This window comes from Balaenoptera ricei, chromosome 4 (assembly GCF_028023285.1).
Source record: "Balaenoptera ricei isolate mBalRic1 chromosome 4, mBalRic1.hap2, whole genome shotgun sequence".
NCBI lineage: Eukaryota > Metazoa > Chordata > Mammalia > Artiodactyla > Balaenopteridae > Balaenoptera > Balaenoptera ricei.
Window position 1 is genome coordinate 17,848,788 of NC_082642.1, and position 19,484 is coordinate 17,868,271.

The 19,484-nt window shown below is 43.7% G+C and overlaps 1 protein-coding gene across 1 annotated transcript in view; it reads left to right on the forward strand.

Moving 5' to 3' along the window:
- The window catches only part of NMNAT3 (nicotinamide nucleotide adenylyltransferase 3), a 115,784-nt gene that overhangs the window by 36,414 nt on the left and 59,886 nt on the right, over positions 1-19,484 (forward strand). Inside the window, exon 2 of the mRNA XM_059920215.1 lies at positions 13,804-13,953. Coding sequence (XP_059776198.1) covers positions 13,845-13,953 — 109 coding nt within the window. The 5' untranslated portion in view covers positions 13,804-13,844. The remainder of the gene's footprint in view (positions 1-13,803; positions 13,954-19,484) is intronic.

Below are 19,484 nucleotides of genomic sequence, written 5' to 3' on the forward strand. Positions count from 1 at the left end.
GGAATAGGAGGGTGGGAGGGAGATGCAAGAGGGAGGAGATATGGGGATATATGTATGTGTATAGCTGATTCACTTTGTTATACAGCAGAAACTAACACAACATTGTAAAGCAATTATACTCCAATAAAGATGTTAAAAAAAAATTTACTGGCTCACATAATTGAGATGCCTAGTTAAGATTGACTTCAGGAGCAGTTCAATAAGGGCTTTGGCTCTATTTCTCTGTGATTCTCTTGGTTTAGGCGTCTGGGTAGGTCTCAAAACAATCCTGATAGAACAGAAAACAAGGAAGCAAGGCAGAGGTTAATGAGCAACCAGTGCAGTCAGACCCTGGCATCAGAGAAGGCTCACCAAAGGAGACCTTTTATTTTTAAATTTTAATTGGGGTAAAATACACATAATATAAAATTTATCATCTTAACCATTTCTAAGTATACAGTTCAATAGTGTTAAGTACAGTCACACTGTTATACAGCCATATCCCAAACTGTAACATCTTGCAAAACTGAAACTACACAACTCCCCATTCCCTCCTCCATTCAGCCCCTGGCAAACACCATTCTATTCCCCATCGCTGTAAGTTTGACTGCTCTAAGTACCTCATGTAAATGGAATCATACAGTATTTGTCTTTTTCTCATGCTTGTTTCACTTAGCAGTGTCCTCACGTTTCACACATACTGAAGCATGTTTTAGAATTTCTTTTTGAAGTCCAAATAATAGTCCATTGTATGTAAATACCACATATTGCTTATCTCTTTATCCATCAATGAACCCTTGGTTTGCTTCCACATTTTAGCTACTGTGAATATTGCTGCTCTGAACGTGGGTGTACAAATATCCCTCTGAGACTTTGCCTCCAATACTTTTGAGTATATACCCAGAAGTGGAATTGATGAATCATATAGAAATTAGATTTTTAATTTTTTGAGGAACCTCCATACTGTTTTCCACAGTAGCTGCACCATTGTACATTCCTACCAATAGTGCACAAGGATTCCAGTTTCTCCACATCCTCATCAACACTTGTTGCTTTCTGTATTTTTGATAGTAGCCACGCAGATGGGTACGAGGTAGAATCTTATTGTGGTTTTGATTTGCATTCCCTAATGATTAGTGATGTTGAGCATCTTTTCATGAGCTTGTTGGCCATTTGTATATCTTTGGAGAAATGTATATTCAAGTCCTTTTTTAATTGGGTTGTTTCTGTTGTTGTTAAGGAGACCTTTTATGTTGCCCTAATATATGCTGAGTGCTAGGGGAGCAAAGTTAAATAGGTACAAATGGGTAGAAAGGGCATTCTAGGCAGAGGGACCAGCAGGAGCAAAGGCACAGATGACGGTGCGGATGTGTTGAGGCTTCCTCAAGTCACCAGGCTGTGTAGGGCCAAAGGCACAGACAGGCAGGCAGCTGGCACTGACGCGGGAAAGACACAGCTGTCCCCGCCTGTGGAGAGGTGGAGCGAGGAGCATGTCCTCCCGGCGAGCCATCGAAGATGCGAAGACGGTCCCACCAAATACAGGGCTGCCCTCAGAGAGGTCCCTGCGGGGACATCGGGACAGTGAATGCAGTTGAGACGGGTCTGTTAAGAGGCTCAGGAGGCCGTTTCCCCTGAGATTAGATTCTGAGGGCCCAGTGTCAACCAAAAATCATGTTTGTTCAAAATAGTTCCTGGAAAATTCCCAGTACAGTGGCCACATTGGGGTCTAACATAGCACCCCTCCCTGGGTCCCACACAGCAGGATGCCCTCAAGCACAGGCGCAGTGCCTCCCTCCAGCTTGCAACCCAGACGGAGTGGCTGCTTTGACTGTAGGGACCATGTCATGCAGAAGGTCCCTGTCTTTTCATACTGGGGTCACACTTGGCCTGCAGAATTGCACACACTGTGAGGCACAGCCAGAACCAAGGCCTCTTGAGGTATATCTGTTTGGATGCTTTGAGCCACAAGTAGCCGAATACCTGACCAGCAGTAGCTGTAGCAGTAAAGGTATTTTAGCAGCTCAGTAATAAAATCTAGAGAGAGGCAGTACTAGGTTAAATCAGTGACTTGATGAGACCCCATCTCTGGGTGGTCCTTCACCTCTGCGGCTCTCTAGGGCTTCCCTTTGTGGTGACAGGGGGCCGTGGCAACCCCGGGGGCACATCTTACACCACAGTGTCCAGGGCGGGGAGGGGCAGAGAAAGGGCCTCCCCGTCGCTGCTCTTTCAGCGGGTGGGAACGTCTTTCCCAGAGGCCTCCAGGCTCCTCCTGTTAAATATCATTGGCTGGGACTGAGTCACATGCCCACGCCCGACCAATCACAACAAAGGGGACAGACTGCCATGGCGGACGTGGTGCCGTGGTTCCTGTCTGGATCTGTGCCGCTTGTCCCTGAACAAAACCGGGCTTGATAACAAGGAGAACAGGACAATCGCTATGCCGCGGGAAGGACCAGCAGAACCTCTGCCACATCACACTCTCTCTGGAACATCTGCTCATGGAAGACAGTGAGCTTAAGTCAGTTCATTTTGGCTACGTTTTCTCTTACACCTAAGTTATTATTTTGTTGATCTAGCGAGGCCAGCACATGCAGGAGAATTCACACGGGCCAGAGGCTGGTGGATGAAGCTTCCCTGTCTTAATTTTGGAGCTGATACCTCCAGATGTCTATGTCTGGCTTTACCCCAGCCTCTGGGCATAAGGTGCTCTGTAATTCTTATGGCCTGACTGGATTCTAGCTCTACCCATTGACCTTGAGGCCCCGGGATCTGCCTGTTCCCCTGGAGCCAGGATCCTCCTTGCCTGGGCCTCTGGGCAGCCTCTCTGCTCCAACTCCCAGGAACCCCATGCTCGTGCATGTACACTCATAGATTACCAGGTATCACAATGTCCTGTAAAAAATGCCAGCAGCCAATGGCTACCAGATAAATACATTTGGTTCTTCAGCAATCATAGGAGCAAATTAACGTCTTTGCTGGTTTTTTAATTCATGCATAGTAAAGAAAGTCACCAATTCCTGACTTTGTGGGAGGGAACCTGGTGCAGGTCATCTGCAGTGTTGTGTATGACCTACTGGTAGATATGTTGGGCCTCTTTGATTCTCCCAGCCCAGACCCAAATCGGCTGGAACACTGGTTTCATTAAATCCCTGATTTTGTGCATGTAGAGCTCGTGCCCTGAGATAAATAGTGGCCTCGTTTGGCCTGCTCTGGCAGAAACAGGTTGAATCTGTCATGGACAGTGGTGTCTTTACACAGGGTTGGCACACATGAATCCTGCTTCCTAACTTTGTAATGGAAGGCTTCCTCCTCTTCTCAAAGCCATGTAGGAGATGTAGTCCTAATGTGTCTCTTTCGTTCATCTTCATGGCGCCCCCGTGGATGGATGTTGGGATATCCTCATTTTAAAGAGAATTGGAGGGCTTGTTCAAGGTCATAGAGCTTGGAACAAAAAGCCAAGCATTTTCCATTCCAGATGCAAGCACAGGCAGCCTCAGTTCAAGGCCAGAAGAAGTGCCCCGTGGGCTTCACTGTTTGAGTGTCCTTGTATGCATGAGAGAGGTTGGCCTGTGCATGAGCTTCAGTGGGGACGTGGGCAGGGCCTGAGCTGCCTGTCCTGCTAATGGCTTCTGAAGCAGTAACTGAGGGAAGAAACAAGATAAGGTTTGTCTATTAAAGACTCATAGAGACTGCAGTTGTTCCTGTGAACTGCCCACCATTTAGGCCTCATCTCTGGCCAACACAAAAGTGATTATGCATAACATTAAATATATGTTGGATGAACTCGGTTAAAATTTTAATTAATTACCCCCCTAGACCTGGCTCAGGTTTGATCTTACTTCATAGATCACTGCACAGATTTGCAGTTTTCTGCTCATGACCATCTCATTGTGCTTATAACTCAATAAAGAAGGGAAGATGGGCTGCTTGGCTTATAATTTCTGGAGGAAATTATATTACATGAGATGGGAAAGGCTTGCTCTGGACCTGGTTATGTTGTGCCCAGTGAAATTCTCAAGTGAACACCTGTCTTTTAGCAGTAAGGCTTGCCTGCATCTCCCCTGCTGTGGTTCACTGGGCCTCCACTGGCCTGGCCTGCCTTCATGGAGGGCCCAGCCAGCTCCTCATCTTTATAGGTATTTCAGGAGCTCCCTGTCATCATTCTGATGACTGGGGGAACTTGACAGCAGTGACAACTTGTTTTCTTTTTTAATGAATGAATGAACAAGCAAGGTAAACAAAGTTGCCTTCTTTGTTAGAATTTTTACATTTGGTCCTAAAATTCAATGCAAGGGGACTTGGGATAGAATAGAAAGCAGTTTGATAGAGCAGACACAGGGAGGGGTAGGAAGGTAAGTGATGAGGCTGGTGAAACAGGTCATGACCAGGTTATAAGGGCCTATGGATGCCACGCTGAGGAGTTTCAACATTATCCAGAATGTGGGTGGTCGGCAGGGGATTAAGCATGTTAAAAGATCCCTTGGGCAACTGAGCCAAAGATGGATCAGAGGTGAGACTGGAGACAGGAGACCAGGTTAAGAGTGCACTCAGGTCCAACTGAGAAATAATGAGCCCCAATCCAAGGCAGCGACTGTGGAATTTGAGAGAGGGCTGGATCATAAAGATGTTACAGAGGTAGAACTGACAGGCTGTCAAGGCCAGGGAGGGGGAAGAGCCCACATGGCTGCCAGTTCTGTGGTTTGGGCACTAGAAGGGCCCTGGTGCCATCCCTTGCCATCATTATGAACAGTTCTGCATTTTGCTGACAAATAGGGAAGCCTCTAGGGTTGTAGAGGGTGTGGGACTGCTTTCCCAACACTAACTGTGGCTCATCGCCCCCTGCTGGACTGGAGCGGGACCCTGGGCATGCACCCTGGACAAGGCATGGACAGAGAAACAGAGAGGACAGAGGAGTCAAATGATACCTTTGAGGGACAATCAGAAATCAGGATCCTGGATGGGGCCCAGCCAAGGCAGCAGACACGATTCTTGGGGTGAGAGCAATATTCAAGTCTGGAAGGGAGCTGACACCCCAGAAAGAGGGACAGAAGTCTGCATGGGGTAAAATAAAGCAAACTGGAGACTAGGAAGAATTGGTTGTTGGAAGCACGGGAGAGGGAGGTGGTGGGAGGGTGGACAAAGCTGGGGCTCTGCTATTATGGTTTGAGGGATGTTTCCTCCTCAGTTGCTTCTTCCTGCCTCAGCCTAGACCATGCCCTGAAGTACCCGGTGCTCCCTGGCTCTCATTTTGATCTACTTTTCACTTGTCCCCCAATGAATAAGGTGAATATTACTTATTTGCCTTCCACTCTGCATTAGAACCCCCAGGATCCCTGCCTTTAGGGATTTACAGCCTGCTAGGCTAGAAAAGTGCGGGGACTCAACCATATAGACAGAGTGTCACCTTGAAGAGGTCAGAGGAGGGAACACTGACTTCCAGGTGGGCCACCAGGAGGAGCTCTGTGGGAGGGTTGGTCTGGAAGAGATTCTAGCTCTAGGAAGTGGCAATAAACAGAGATCCCAGAAGCAGAAAGACTCAGAAGACACGTCAGAGCATGGCAGGTGGTCCCAGCTTGGTGAGGAGATGGAGCACACGTAGGGAACAGAGAGGGCAGTCAGGAGACAATTAGGAGAGGTAGAATGAGGCCAGAATCTCCAAAGTTCTGACGCCAGATGAAGGACTTGACCTAGCACATAAATGCCAATGGAGAACAAATTACCGAAGACTTTATCACTAGCTTGGCATAAAGGCCCAGGTTTTATACAGTGCTTGGTACATAGTAAACACTCAATAGTTTATCACATTCATCTGAGTGATTGAACCCAAACTTTAACAAGTTAATCTGCTCAGCATATTGAGAAAAGATTGGATTGGGGCCAAATTGGTGATGGGGAGGTGATTCCAGAGTTTCTCTCACCTTACCAAGTGTGGACGCCCACATTGGGGGAAGGGGTGGGACTGTCCAGTCCACATCAACTGCCCCTCCCTGGGAACAGCATTGTACACTCGTGTGAGCCCCAGTGACCATGTCTGTGCCACAGGACCCCATCCAGGCTGGGACCGTGACACTGCCCTGTCCCCTGTCCACCCTGAGATCTCATGTTCAGCTCTTCCTTTATCCTGTGTGATGGCCTGGTGGCCTTCTGATCATTCCATGCTCCTTCACTGCTTTGCCTTTGGTGGGGTGGGGAACTAAGATAACCAGAGCTTCCTTCTCTTGTTTGCATTTTCCCTAATTGATACAAGAAAGTAATGAAATCCTATAGTAGGGCAGGTCTCGTTCGTGATGGAAGGTGACCTTATGCAGAGAACATTGGACACACTCAGAGGCTAATTATATTGAGGGGACATGAGAAAGGATGGAGAGGTGTCATAGCTAACTGACAGGTTTTGGTCATGGGTGACTGGAAACACAGATGAGGGGTACGGGCAGCCAGAAGCAGGTATGGGAGGGGATGAATTTTGTTTTGGACACACGGAAAAGTTAGAGGTTCTGGAGAACCTCTTATGGGCCAGGCACTATTCTGAGTACCCTACATGGTCAACAGCAATTATCTTCATGACAATCTGAGGAGGTATGTGTAATTATGTCCATTTTCTGTATGGGTCACTGAGGCTCAGAGTGGTTAATTAACTGATAACTGCAGGGCTATTCACCAAATATTTCTGGCTCTCTAACTTTGGGACACAGAGTCAGATTGTATTTTCTAACTTGTGAACTTGGGTGGGGTTGTTGGAAGTGACATGTGCCCATTTGAGGCCAAGTGACCTTCCAGAGACTTCTTTTTCTCTGCTACAGTGATTGACTGTATTCCAGGTAGTGACTCCTCCATTGACTTGAGTTCTGGATTGAGGGACAAAGATGAGGCAGAGCAGAGCCCCCAGTAGGCATGGATTGGGCATGTATAGGAACATGAAATAAACCTTCATTGTTTTAAGCTACTGAGATTTGGGGGTTGTTTGTTAATGCGCCTCACCTGGCCTCTGCTGACTGATACACTCAAGGTCATGCCGTTAGGAAGTGCTTGTTGATTTTGAATCCACGTCTGTCTGGCTTGTTATCAAGCCAGTGTGTGGCCACCCATGGACCTGTAGGGGCCCATAAGCAAGATCAGGACTAGAACAATAGATTTGGGTGTCATCTCTACACATGGGTTAGGGAGTGGAGAGGAAGAGATAGGGTGTTAGTCTGTGGACTTTGGCATGAGGCTCATCTCTCTCCCTCATGTTCTTTCTATCCCGAGGGTTTGTTGTTGGCTCCACAAGCCTGCTAAGTAGGACATCACTGCTGTCTGCCGGGTCTGGTGGTTCAGAGACGTTGGCTTGAGCTTGTCAACAGCTGCACACTCACAACATTGCTAAAAACTTCATAAACTCTGAAGCCTGGAAATAGCCCAAGTGGTTTGAGGTTTTGCTCACTTGTAAATGTTTGAGTATTGTGTCCACAAATTGCAAATTGAGTAACTCAATTTTGAGGCACAGCTGTTATTTGGAAAAGACCCATCTAATGCAAACTCCTTGTAAAATGATTGTGCTTCATTTTTGTCAAGTATCAGAAAACCATTAAACTGCCAAGCCATATGGCAAATGCCCACTTGAAGCAGACTGCGACAGCACACCATAATGAATCTGTCTTGGGGGGAAGGAGATAAGACAGAGTCTGGCTTTTGTGATCTGCAGAAAAGCAGATTCATTGCTGCACATTTCAGCCTTCTAGAGTCCTGAGTAAGGATTTTTCCTCCCAAGAAAAATTCATATAAAAAATTAAGTGATGGTAGAATTATTTTTTCTTAGATGTATTTTCCCTTTCAAACAATATCTATTTGAGTTTCTGCATATAAAATAGGTTTAACTGGGGCAATAGGAACTTTTAAAAGTTTATACACTTTTCATTCCTTTATATCCAAATTCAATAAACATTCATTAGGTATCAGTATATCAGTTTGAATTAGGTTTAGCTCCATATAACAGAAAATAGAAAATAATAGTGGCTTAGCAGATTATTTCTCTCCCCAGTAAAAAAAAAAACCTGGAGGTCGGCAGTCCAGGTCCTCAGGGTCCTGGCTTTCTCTTGGCTTATTCTCTGCCAGACCTAGAGTTGATCCTCATCCTCAGGGTCCAACCTAGCTGCCATACCCCAGCCATCACATTCTAGACAGGAGGAGGGGAGAAGAGGAGAAAGGCATGCCTTTCCCTTTTAAAAAGAGTTCCTGGAAGTCCCACCCAACACTTCTATTCACAGATCACTGGCCAGGCCTTAGTCACATGGCCTCACCCTGCTGCAAAGGAGACTGGGAATGTAGCAGCATGCCCAGCCAGGAGAGTGGATGCTGGGAGCTCACCAGCAGACTCTGCCCTACCTGGTGTCCTCGATATCCGTTCTTCCTGAAAGATTGGGAGGAAGGGGCCAGATTTCATTTATCCCTGTAACTCCAAGGCACTAGCACAATAGCTGGCATGTTATCTGCTACTTTGCACTCCTCATAGCAGACCCCAGGCCACCTCTTCTCACCTTCTACCTCCTCTTATATCTTCTTTGTTTAAAGTTGGCAAGTTGGTTGCGATTTGGGGCATGTCTCTTCTTCATTTTCAGATGTTTTTCCTACCTGAATGACAACCTATTCATTCCTCTGTTTCTCAATATCAACTCTTAACTCAATTCCGGGGATAAGTGATGCTTTGAGTTGATTGTTATGGTTGGAGCTAGACAGAAACCACAGCAGTGGTATGTGGGAGTGGCCTTTTTTGGGAGCATTCTTCTCTGGTGACAACTCAAGCTGGTCTGACTGAGCTGCCTGTTGGTGGGGGATGCTGACGTGTTCCTAATGCCTGCCAGGTTTTGATCAGTGGGTGACTACAAAATGGTAGGCTCTTTTTCAAACAAGGTGAATAGGTATATGGAAGCAGATGTGGGGATAATGAATTCTGTTTTCAGTATAGTGAAAGAGGAAGGAGCTAATATTTCTGGAGAACCCCCTATGGGCCAGGTACTGTGCTAAGTGGGTCAACTCCGATAACCCTCAAGACAGCCCTAGAAGGTGTGTGTAATTATCTCCATTTTCCATGTGACTGAGGCTCGGAGAAATCGATTAGACTCTTTACCAGAACGCAAGCACCAACCCTTCCCTTCTAGGCGTGTTGAAAGAATCAGCGCCAGTGTGTATAAGGTTTTCTGCCCGGTGCCTAGTCAACTCAATAAACCCAGTAGCTGTTACTCAGTTCCTCCCTCCTATGACAGTCGAAATCAGTCCCAACTCCTGAGTGTGGAATTGCAAGAGAGCTCGTTCCATTCCTTGGGATCCTCCAAATCTTTTGAAAGTTCTCAAAACTGAAGAGCCAAGCTGCCTGCTTTCCTGCGAGTCTCATGATTAGGACGAGTGCTTAATTTGCATGTTTGTTTCCTCCAAGGGGTGGCTGGCAGAGGATCCTCACACGACAGAGGAGGCTGGCTCTGCTTTTGTTCTTAGCAGCACTGTGTGCCCATAGCAACAGCGAGTGAATCCAGCAAAGTTGAAAAGAAAAAGTGCCCGGAGTTTGCGTGAAGGTTGATTGCCCTGGAGAAGTTGATACTCTTGCGCAGATGGAAATGATCTCCCCGGGTCCTGAAAAATGTGCTCGTCAACCCCACAAATCCAAACCGTGCCTCTTGTTTTCTTTAAGACAAGGAGTCCGGTCAAGAGGTCTATGTAATGAAAGATGTTTGTAGAATCCATTTCCATTCTGCCCAAAGCCATCTGCTTTATGTCTATAATAAACAGGGATGTTTTCGGCCAGGTCTTTCCCAGGCCAGGTCCCATTAGAGGCACTCACCACAAGGAAAGGTAAACCACCTCCCAGTTGATGAGCATTAGCACATTACGTCCGCAGTGATGGCACTTAACCTTCCCGGCTCGCCTTTCCTTTCTGTGTCTCTGCAACGGCCTGTGACAAATGTGCCGAGGGGCACACACTTAGCTGGAATTTAGTACGCATGGGGCACTGGCCAGCATCACATTACCCGGTGACTGAGGAGAAATGTAGGCAGCAGGAAAGGCCATCCTCTGGGAAGCTGGGGACCGCCTGACCTTTGCCAGGCAGAGGGGTCCCCGGGGTAGCCATCCCGGGGCTTGCTTCCTGACACACCATCCTGGGGGCACTTGAGAGCTCTTAAAATCCTTCAGAGGTTCCTCATGGCCTATAGGATGAAATCTAGACTCTGCCTTGGGGGACTGCGTGATCCTTGCACCCTCTGCACCCCCATCTTGGGCCACCTGCACGTCAGCTTACACCACACACAGCCACATCTATGTGCTGTTAGTCCATCGCCCACCTTAAGTGGTGGTTTCTGAACCTTTGCAATGCTGGTCCCTGTGCCCGACACACCTTTCCATATCCTCCTTATCGGCTCAATCCCTGTGCCTTTCCTGCCGCAGGCTGAAGGTCACTTCGGAGCGCCTGCCCCAAATAGGTGAGTGTATGAGTTCCCTATGGCTGCTGTAACAAATCGCCACAAAGTACTGGCTTAAAACAACACAATTTTATTTTCTTATGATTCTGGAGGTCAGGAGTCTGAAATCAAGGTGTCAACAGGGCTGCCCTCCTCCTGGAGGCTCTAGGGGAGAATCTGTTTCCTTGCTGATTCCTCTCGCCCTGCTGGGTCCTGGCCCTCCCTCCATCTTCAAAGCCAGCAGCAGAGCCTCTTCCTGCCTTCTGATCACTGCTTTGTCCCTTATGTCTTCCTCTATGTGACCCTCCTGCTCCCTCTTATTAGTACCCTAATCATGTTAAAATTGGCCCACCTGGATAATCCAGGATAACCTCTGCATTTCTGATCCTTAATTTAATCGCATCGTCAAAGTCCCTTCACCTGGCAAAGCCACAGCTGATGACCTCCAGGGTGGAGGAATGACCTTGGTGTCAGTGTGCAGGAGGCTGGTATATCCCTATTGATGGGCTCCTGGCATCGAAGATGGCACAACAAGGCAGGAATATGTTGTTTGCTTTCAGTCTGAGTCGGGTGGAGTGGGGTCTTGGGGAGGGCCCTTAGGTGCCCCTGGGAAGCTGGAAAGGTCAGCTTATATCCCTGGAAGGCCCAATCCATTGACTGCTTGGGACAGAAACAAAGAGCGGAGGTCGCCGTCTGAAAAGGAGGATGCTTGGTCAGGGAGAGTCCCTCATTCTCTCGTTCATGCCACACACATTCCTGAGTACCTGTGTGCCAGGCACCCTGCAGGAGTTGAGGGGCCTAGATGAAGACGGAACCTCCCTGGAGGAGTTCACCTTCTACTTGGGGAAGAGCTATGCGGAAACAAGGCAGTGACAGGTCTGTGGTCCATGAAAGAAGAAAGTGATAAAGTAACAGGTACAGTTAGCATGGTGGGGGTGGGGGGGAGGCGTCGGCCTCCAGGGAGAACACCTTGAAGGCAGGAGCGAGGAGGGCGTTCCTTTCAGGTGGTCGGAAGAGCATTTGCACAAGCAGGAGAAAGGAACTGCGTGTTGTATTTGAGGAGCTGGATGAAACGCTGTCGGGATGACTGTGAAGTGGGAGGCGGTAAACTGGAGAGGGGGCGGGGTCTGGAGGTGGAATCTGTTTGCCTCGCCTCCAGTTTAATGATAAGTTCCAAGAAGACCGTATGCCACCTTCTCAACTTGTTAAATCCCTCAGCTGCAATTGCTGCTCACTCGGAGGACCTCTATTAAAAGCTATTGGTGAGAAGCCTTTCCCAGTAGCAAAAGTCCTCCACGCTTGCTTCATCTCGCTAGATACTATGACATGATAGGGCAGACGAGTCACTTTCATGGCATGCATCCACCTTTGAGACGCGCTCGAATCAGAGCCTGGTGTATTTTCTGCTGAACCCCCGGAGGGAGTCCATTTCAGCCCTATCATTGTACTTCTCTGGGTTTGGGCTTGGGAGGGTGTTTAGTTGAAGCACGTTGGCGTAAACAGACGACGCAGGTGCACTGACCTCGTTCCTGAGCCTGGGAATGTGCACCCACTGCGACCTCCAGCCTGAGGTGCGGCTCAGACAGAGTCAGTCGCTGTCAGAGCAGCGTGGCTCAGTGTGGCCACGCAAGGAAAGAAAAGACAGACAGACACTTCCTATATATCATTTGTTCTTCTTCCCATCGTCGCACTGCATCGCATTGATGCCGCCATTCAAACTAATGTTCTAATTTACAGTTTCTGGGAACTTTGGAGAAAATGGATCAAAACCCCAGGTTACCTGAGATGCTGCAGTTACATGTTTTAAGGGCTCTAAAAAAAATGATATTTTGTCAGAACGAAGTAGAATTTTGAAAGACTTCCTAACAGTTGTAAAAAACAGCCAGCGTCTTCAGATACACTCATTTCAAGGCTGCTCTTGTGAGTAGCTCAGCACACTCTGCAAATACTATCTCATTAAAGATCCGCCCTCCCCAGGAAGAAGCCAGGGCCAGCAGCTGTCACGCAGGCTGCTTTCTTCTCACGCAGCAGGGGGTGTCCCTGCTAACTCAGGAAGTGGGAAGAAACCACAGCCCACCTATGTTGAGAGTTTTTTATCCTCACACCACCATAGCTCAGAACGCTGCCAGAACAACTTCTCTATGTACCCAAGGAGGTGCTTAAGCCTTCCCAGTACCAGGAGGCAGGTCCACTCCCAGCTAGCCAGTGCCCTTTCAGTCTCCACCCAGCCCTCCTCTGGGCCCACCCTCTTGTCTCCTTACCCTGTAGCTTTCAGCACCTGGGTGAGGTTAAAGTAAAGCAGAAAACAGCCTGGGCTCCAGGACAGGCTGGCTGACAAGGCTCTCCTGCCACTGAGGCACTGCCTCCTGGAATGTTCATGAAGAGCTTCACCGGAGTTAGGCCTCGGTTTGACTCCTAGTTCTACCTCTTACTGGCTGTGTGACCTAGGGCAAATGATAGTCCCCTCTGAGCCTGTTTCCTCATATGCAAGATGAGGATAATATTACTTACACTTATAGGGTTGTTGTGAGGATAAATGAACTATGTATGGAGAGTGTCTGTACCTGACCCTCTCAAAAATGCTTAGGCCCCAGATAAAGACAATGAGTGAAATCAGAAAAGACCTGTAGATTAGATTATAGTCCTGTAGCAATGTTAATTTTCTGATTTTAGTCGTTGTTCTGCAGTTATATAAGAAAATGTCTTTGCTCTTAGAAAACACATACTGAAGTATTTAAAGAGGTATTATGTCTACAACTTATTCGCAAACATTTCAGAAAAAAATTATAGGTATTAACAGATATGTGTGTGTATATGGAGAGGGAGAATGAATGTAGCAAGTGTGGTAAAATGTTAACATTTGGGGACTCTGTGTAAAGGGTATATAAGAATTCTTTGTACAAATTTTGCAACTTTTTTTGTAAGTCTGAAATTATTTTAAAACAAGTTTTTAAAAAGTTCCACTCTGCTCTGAGGCCTGTGATTTCTATTTGGACTATCAGAGATGACATTTTGGGCATCTTACATATGCCTTTTGACCCTAAGGTGATCCATCAGAGCACAGGGAGGATGTAGAGGTTATGGGCAAAACATGGTCTTTGGGTCAGGCTGCCTGGGTTCCGGTCTTGGCCTTGCAGCTTCTAAGGTCCCTGAGCTGTATAAGTAACTACTCAGGATTGAGTTGAAAGCATTTGGTAAGATAAGAGCTGTACCTTGGCGTGGTGCTTGGCACAGTTCCTGGCCCATGGTGAACCTCCTGTAAAGGTTGTTATTGTTATTCTTGCCTCCTCAGTCATCTTACAAGTGAGAAGTAATGGCCTGTGTGTGGCTTAGAGACACTGATCTTGACACTTGTCTTGGTGCCAACTCCCTGATGTGAGTTTTTGTCCCAATGAAGGCAGGGTGGCTGCTGCAACGGGTGTGAATGTGCCTGACAAGATGAAGAGCCGAATCCCCGTGGTGCTCCTGGCCTGTGGCTCCTTCAACCCCATCACCAACATGCACCTGCGCTTGTTTGAGGTGGCCAGAGACCACCTTCACCAAACAGGTCAGTCACGGGGCCCAGGTCCAATGGAAGAACTGGTGGGTTGGGCCTCTTGGGGCTTTGCTGGCTGCTGTCATCATCCCCATTATTAAAACTGTCCAATTTATTCATTCACAGCATAACTGGTGACATACATTTCCTCCATCATACTCAGAGGGCTAACACCCCTTAGCCGTGTGACATGTGTACAAGTCACGTCGCTGGCCATAGAGCTGAAATGCTTCTCAGGATCCGCTACCCCCCTGTCCACTTCACATTGACTGTTAATGCTAAAAAGACAACTGGGCACATTATAGAACCTGTGTCTCAATCAGGGCATCCTTCCTGGGGCTCCAGGAAGCATTTACCCACACAGCCAGATGAATAGGTAGCATGTACCTTTGAGAACTCCTGCTACTCTTCAGTGGGTAAGCAAACATTCTATAATGGGGATTTTGACACGTTCTCCTTTGAAAGAATAGATCTTAGACAATTGCAAATTAACAGACTTGTATATAGGGCATTTCTAATACAGATGGCATGGCTTTGCCAGAAATATTTAATCAGCTGGAAATATTTAATCTGGAAATGTTCCATCTCCTTGACTTTCCATTTCATTATTAAGAGAGTAAAATGGCATTTGTAATCTGCATGATTATTTCTAAAGAATATAAGTCATTTATTTGTTGATGTCAGATACATATGAAAGTTTTATTCATTATGTATTTATGTATATCTTATGTATTCATATATGTATTTTGTATTTTTGCATTGCTCAAAAATGTTTGTCTTTTAAGGGCATTGTTTTTAAATCAAAATCAATTTCTATTTACTTTTAACATAGAAAAAAAATTTGAATAACATGTAAATCATTTCTTCAAAGAAATTACTTACAAATATTAATTTATTTTAAAGAAATGTCTTTGTTTACAAAACATTTTTTAATTTTTCAAAAAGTGAAGTATTTATTTTTAGTAAATAAATAGCTCTGACATAGGAATAAAAAATCCAAACAGTTAACTTAAAACTGGTCAGTGAGCATTAGTAAGCCATATACCAAAGAAGAAATATAAATGGACAGTAAACTTGAGAAAAGCTGCTCAACATCACTAATAATCAATGAAAATGCAAATAAAAACATAAATACCACAAGGTAATAAGCACCATGAGGGCAGCTACTGTGACTGCTTGAACACCACAGAATTGCCGTCTGTCACGAGGCTTATAGCTGGTGCTCAATAAATATCCGTTGTGGTAGTAAATAGTTCTAGCCTATGAGATAGGCAAAGATAAAAGATTGTCAAAATTCAGTGCTGGCAGGATAGGGAGGGAAACAAACACTCATGTATTGGTAGTGATGGGAAATGATAAAACATTTTTGGAGGGCAACTTGATTTTCCATAGGAAAAAAGAATTGAAGTCTATATACACATCCATAATGAGGAGAAAAAGATCAATCAATGGAAGTCGAACCAGAACTGATGCAGATGTTAGAATTAGCAGACTAAGACATTAAAGATTACAATAGTTATGTGACATATGTTCAAAACTTAAGTAGAGACATGGAAAATATTAAAAGAACTCAAATATCTAGGGATGAAAACTACAGTATGTGAGATGAAAAATAAACTGGATAGGATTAACAACAGATTAGACACTGCAGAAGAAAAGGTTAGTGAACTTGAAGCTATAACAGTCTATCCAAACTGAAACAATCCAAAATGAAACATAAAGAGAAAAAAGAATTTTTAAAAATACAGAAAAGAATATTGGTGAGATATGAGATAATTTACATCATCTTAATATACTTGTAACTGAACTTCTAGAAGGAAAAAAAACAAAGAACAGAAAAAATATTTGAAGAAGTAATCACTGAAGTGTTTTCAAATTTGATGAAAACAGATTTAATCAAGTAGCTCAACAAACCCCACGCACAAGAGACATGAAGAAAACAACGCCAAGGTATATGATAATAAAGTTTCTCAAAACCAATAATAAAGAGAGAATCTTAAAGGCAGCTACAGAAGCACAAATAAAGAAGATAGCAGATTTCTTGTTTCTGAATTCAGCAAAAGGGAATTCAGTGGTACAGATCTTTAAAGTACTGAAAGAAAAAAACCTGTCAATCTAGGATTCTATATCTGGCAAAAATATCTTTCAAAAACAAAGGCAAAGTAAAGACATTTGCAGTTCTACAAAAGCTGAATGATTTCACCACAAGCAAACCTGCACCACAAGAAATACCAAAGTCCTTTAGGCAGAAGGAAGATGATACCAAATGGAAAAATGTATCTACACAAAGGAATACAGAGCATTGATAACCACATGGGCAATTATACATTTTTTTTATTATTTAAATTTCTTTAAAAGATAATTGACCATTTAAACAAAAACAACAATATACTGTGGGGTTTATAACATATGTAGATGTAAAATATATGACAGCAGTATCAAAAAGACTGGGAGGGGAGAAATAGAATACTACTGTAAGGTTTTTATGCTATACATGAAGTGTTATAATATCACTTAAAGGTAGACTGTGATAAGTTAAAGATATATATTATAAAGCCTAATGCAACCACTAAAATAAAAAAGCAAACAGTTATAACTCATAAACTTTCAATGGAGATAAAATAGAATGAGAATATACTCAGTTAATCTAAGAAGGAAGAAAAAGGGGAACAGGGGACCAAAGAATAGATGGGACAAATAGAAAGCAAATAACAAAATGATAGACTTAAACCTAATCATATCAGTAATCACTTTAAATATAAATAGTCTAACAACTTCTGCTAAAAGGCAGGCATTGTCAGATTGGATAAAATAAGAAGGACCCAACTACAATTATTTGATGCCTACAAGAAACATACCAAATATAAAGACACAATTAGGTTCAAAGTAAATGAATAGACAACTATCCCATGCAAACACTAATTAAAAGAAAGCTGAAATAGCTCTAGTGTCAGAGAAAGGAGATTTCAGAGGTAAGAATATTAACAGGAATAAAGGAAGTCATTTCATAATTATAAAGATGTCAATTCTTTGAGAGGAAGTAATAATTCTAAACCTTTTTAAAATGTAATAATAGAATATCAAAATACATAAGAATAAAAATGTATAGAACAGCAAGGAGAGATAGACAAATCCACAATTACAGTCTGATATTTTAAGTCTCTTCTCACTAATTGATAGAATAAATACGCAGAAAATTATTAAGGCTATAGAAGACTTGAACAACACTATCAACCAATTCAACTTAGTTGACTTTCATAGAACACTTACCAAACATCAACAGAATACACTTTCCTTTCAAGGGCACAGAGAACATTTACCAAGATAGACTATATTCTGGGCCATAAAAGAAGCTTCAATAAATGTATAAGGCTTGAAATCCTACAAAATGTGTGACCACAATGGAATTACATGAGAAATCAATAATAGAAGGATTTCTGGAAGATTCCCCAAATATCAAAATGGAATAACACACTTCTAAAAAACCCATGTGTCACAAAGGAAATCAAGATGGAAATGAGAAAATATTTTGAACTGAATGAAAATTAAAGTCAAATATATCAAAAATTTGGGGATGTCACTAAAGCAATACTTAGGGGGAATTGTAGCACTAACTAAACACTGTATTAGAAAAAAAAGAAAGGTTTTAAATCAACGACTTCAGCTCCTATCTTAAGAAATTAGGAATAGAGGAACAAATGAAACACAAAATAAGCATAAGAAAGGAAATAATGAAGAACAGAGCAGACATCAATTAAAGAGAAAACAGAAACACTTTACAGAAAATCAGTTGAACCAATAGTTGTTTCTTTGAGAAAATCAATAAAAGTTATAAACCTCTAGCCATACTAACAGGAAGATAAAGAGGAAAGACATAAATTACTATTACCAGGAATGAGAGAGGTGACATAACTATAGATTTTGAACACTTATATAGAAAATATAAGGGAATATTATAAACAACTTTATGCCTACAAATTTGATCATTTTAAAAATTGGAATAGACAAATCCCTCAAAAGACATGCTACCAAACCTCATTCAAAAATAGATTTTTTTTTAAATGAGAAGAAACAAGTAACCTAAATAGCTTTATACCAACAAAAGAGGTTTAATTTGTGGTTTAAAAAACATCCCACAAAGGTTTCTGGGAAGATGGCAGAGTAGGAAGCCACAGGAATCTGTCTCCCCACCTAAACAATAATTGCACCAGCAGAATCTGTCTGATGTAACCATTTTGGAATACTGAAGTCTGTTGAAGATGGACTACGTCCAGGGGAAGACATGGACAGATAAAGTGCAGTTAAGTTTAGTCAACTTCAGCTCTTAGCCCAGTAAGAGCTACCCCTCCCCCACCCCCAGCCACATGGCAGGCAGCTGTGCCCATGTTCCTGGAACAGCCTGCACACAGCTTGTGGGAGCCAGTGTGGGGAAAAGGGCCTCTGTCTTCCGTATATTGGGGATCTGTGCTCTGATCTCTGGTTACTGCCTCTGATCACTGATGTACAGACAAAGGTGGCCAGCCATTGTTGCATTTCCTCTCATTGTTGCAAGCCCCTCCCTCTCTGGCTGAAGTAACTTCCAGGGGATTTAAACAATCAGCACGCTTTCCCCTCCCCTCCTTTTTCTCTTTTTCCCCTTTTGGGAGCCAGACATTAAAGACTAGCACATTCAAAATTAACTGCATATATGGGAAAAATTAGAAAGTGACCACACATGCCTAGGGAAGGTCTGAAAAAAGACTGAGAAGACTTTAACTTTATACTTTGGGCTGATCCTCAGCACAAAGACAGCCTACAACCATCAAAAAACAATAAATAATAACAACAACCAAAAATATCAAACCCTGGGGAAGGAGAATAATCTGATTTCCAGAGTTACCACATCATTAGAGTCAAATGTTGTTTTCAACCAAAAAAATCAGAAGGCATATAAAGAAACAGGAATGTATGGCCCATTCAAAGGAAAAAAAATAAATAAACAAAAATCACCCTTGAAAAAGACCTGATGGCAGATCTACTAGACAAAGACTTTAAAACAGCTGTCTTAAAGATACTCAAATAACTAAAGGAAGATGTGGAGAAAGTCAAGAAACCATCTATGAACGAAATGGAAATATCAGTAAGGGATAGAAAACCTAAAAAGAAACCAAAAAGGAATTCTGGAGATGAAAGATATAAGAATGGAAATGAAAAGTTCACTAGAGAGATTCAAAGGTATATTCGAGCAGGCAGAAAAAAAGAATTAGCAAACATGAAGATAGGACAATGGAAATTATCAAGTCTGAGGAACAGAAAGAAAAAAGATTAAAGAAAAGTGAACAGAGCCTAAGAAACCTATGGGACACCATAAGGTGGACATTATGACAGTCCAAGAAGGAAAAGAGAAAGAAAGGGGCGGAGAGAATATTTGAAGAAATAATGGCTGAAACTTCCCAAATTTGATGAAAGATATAAATACAAACATCCAAGAAGCCCAACCAACTTCAAGTAAGATGAACTCAAAGAGATCCACACTAAGACACATTATAATCAAACTTTCAAAA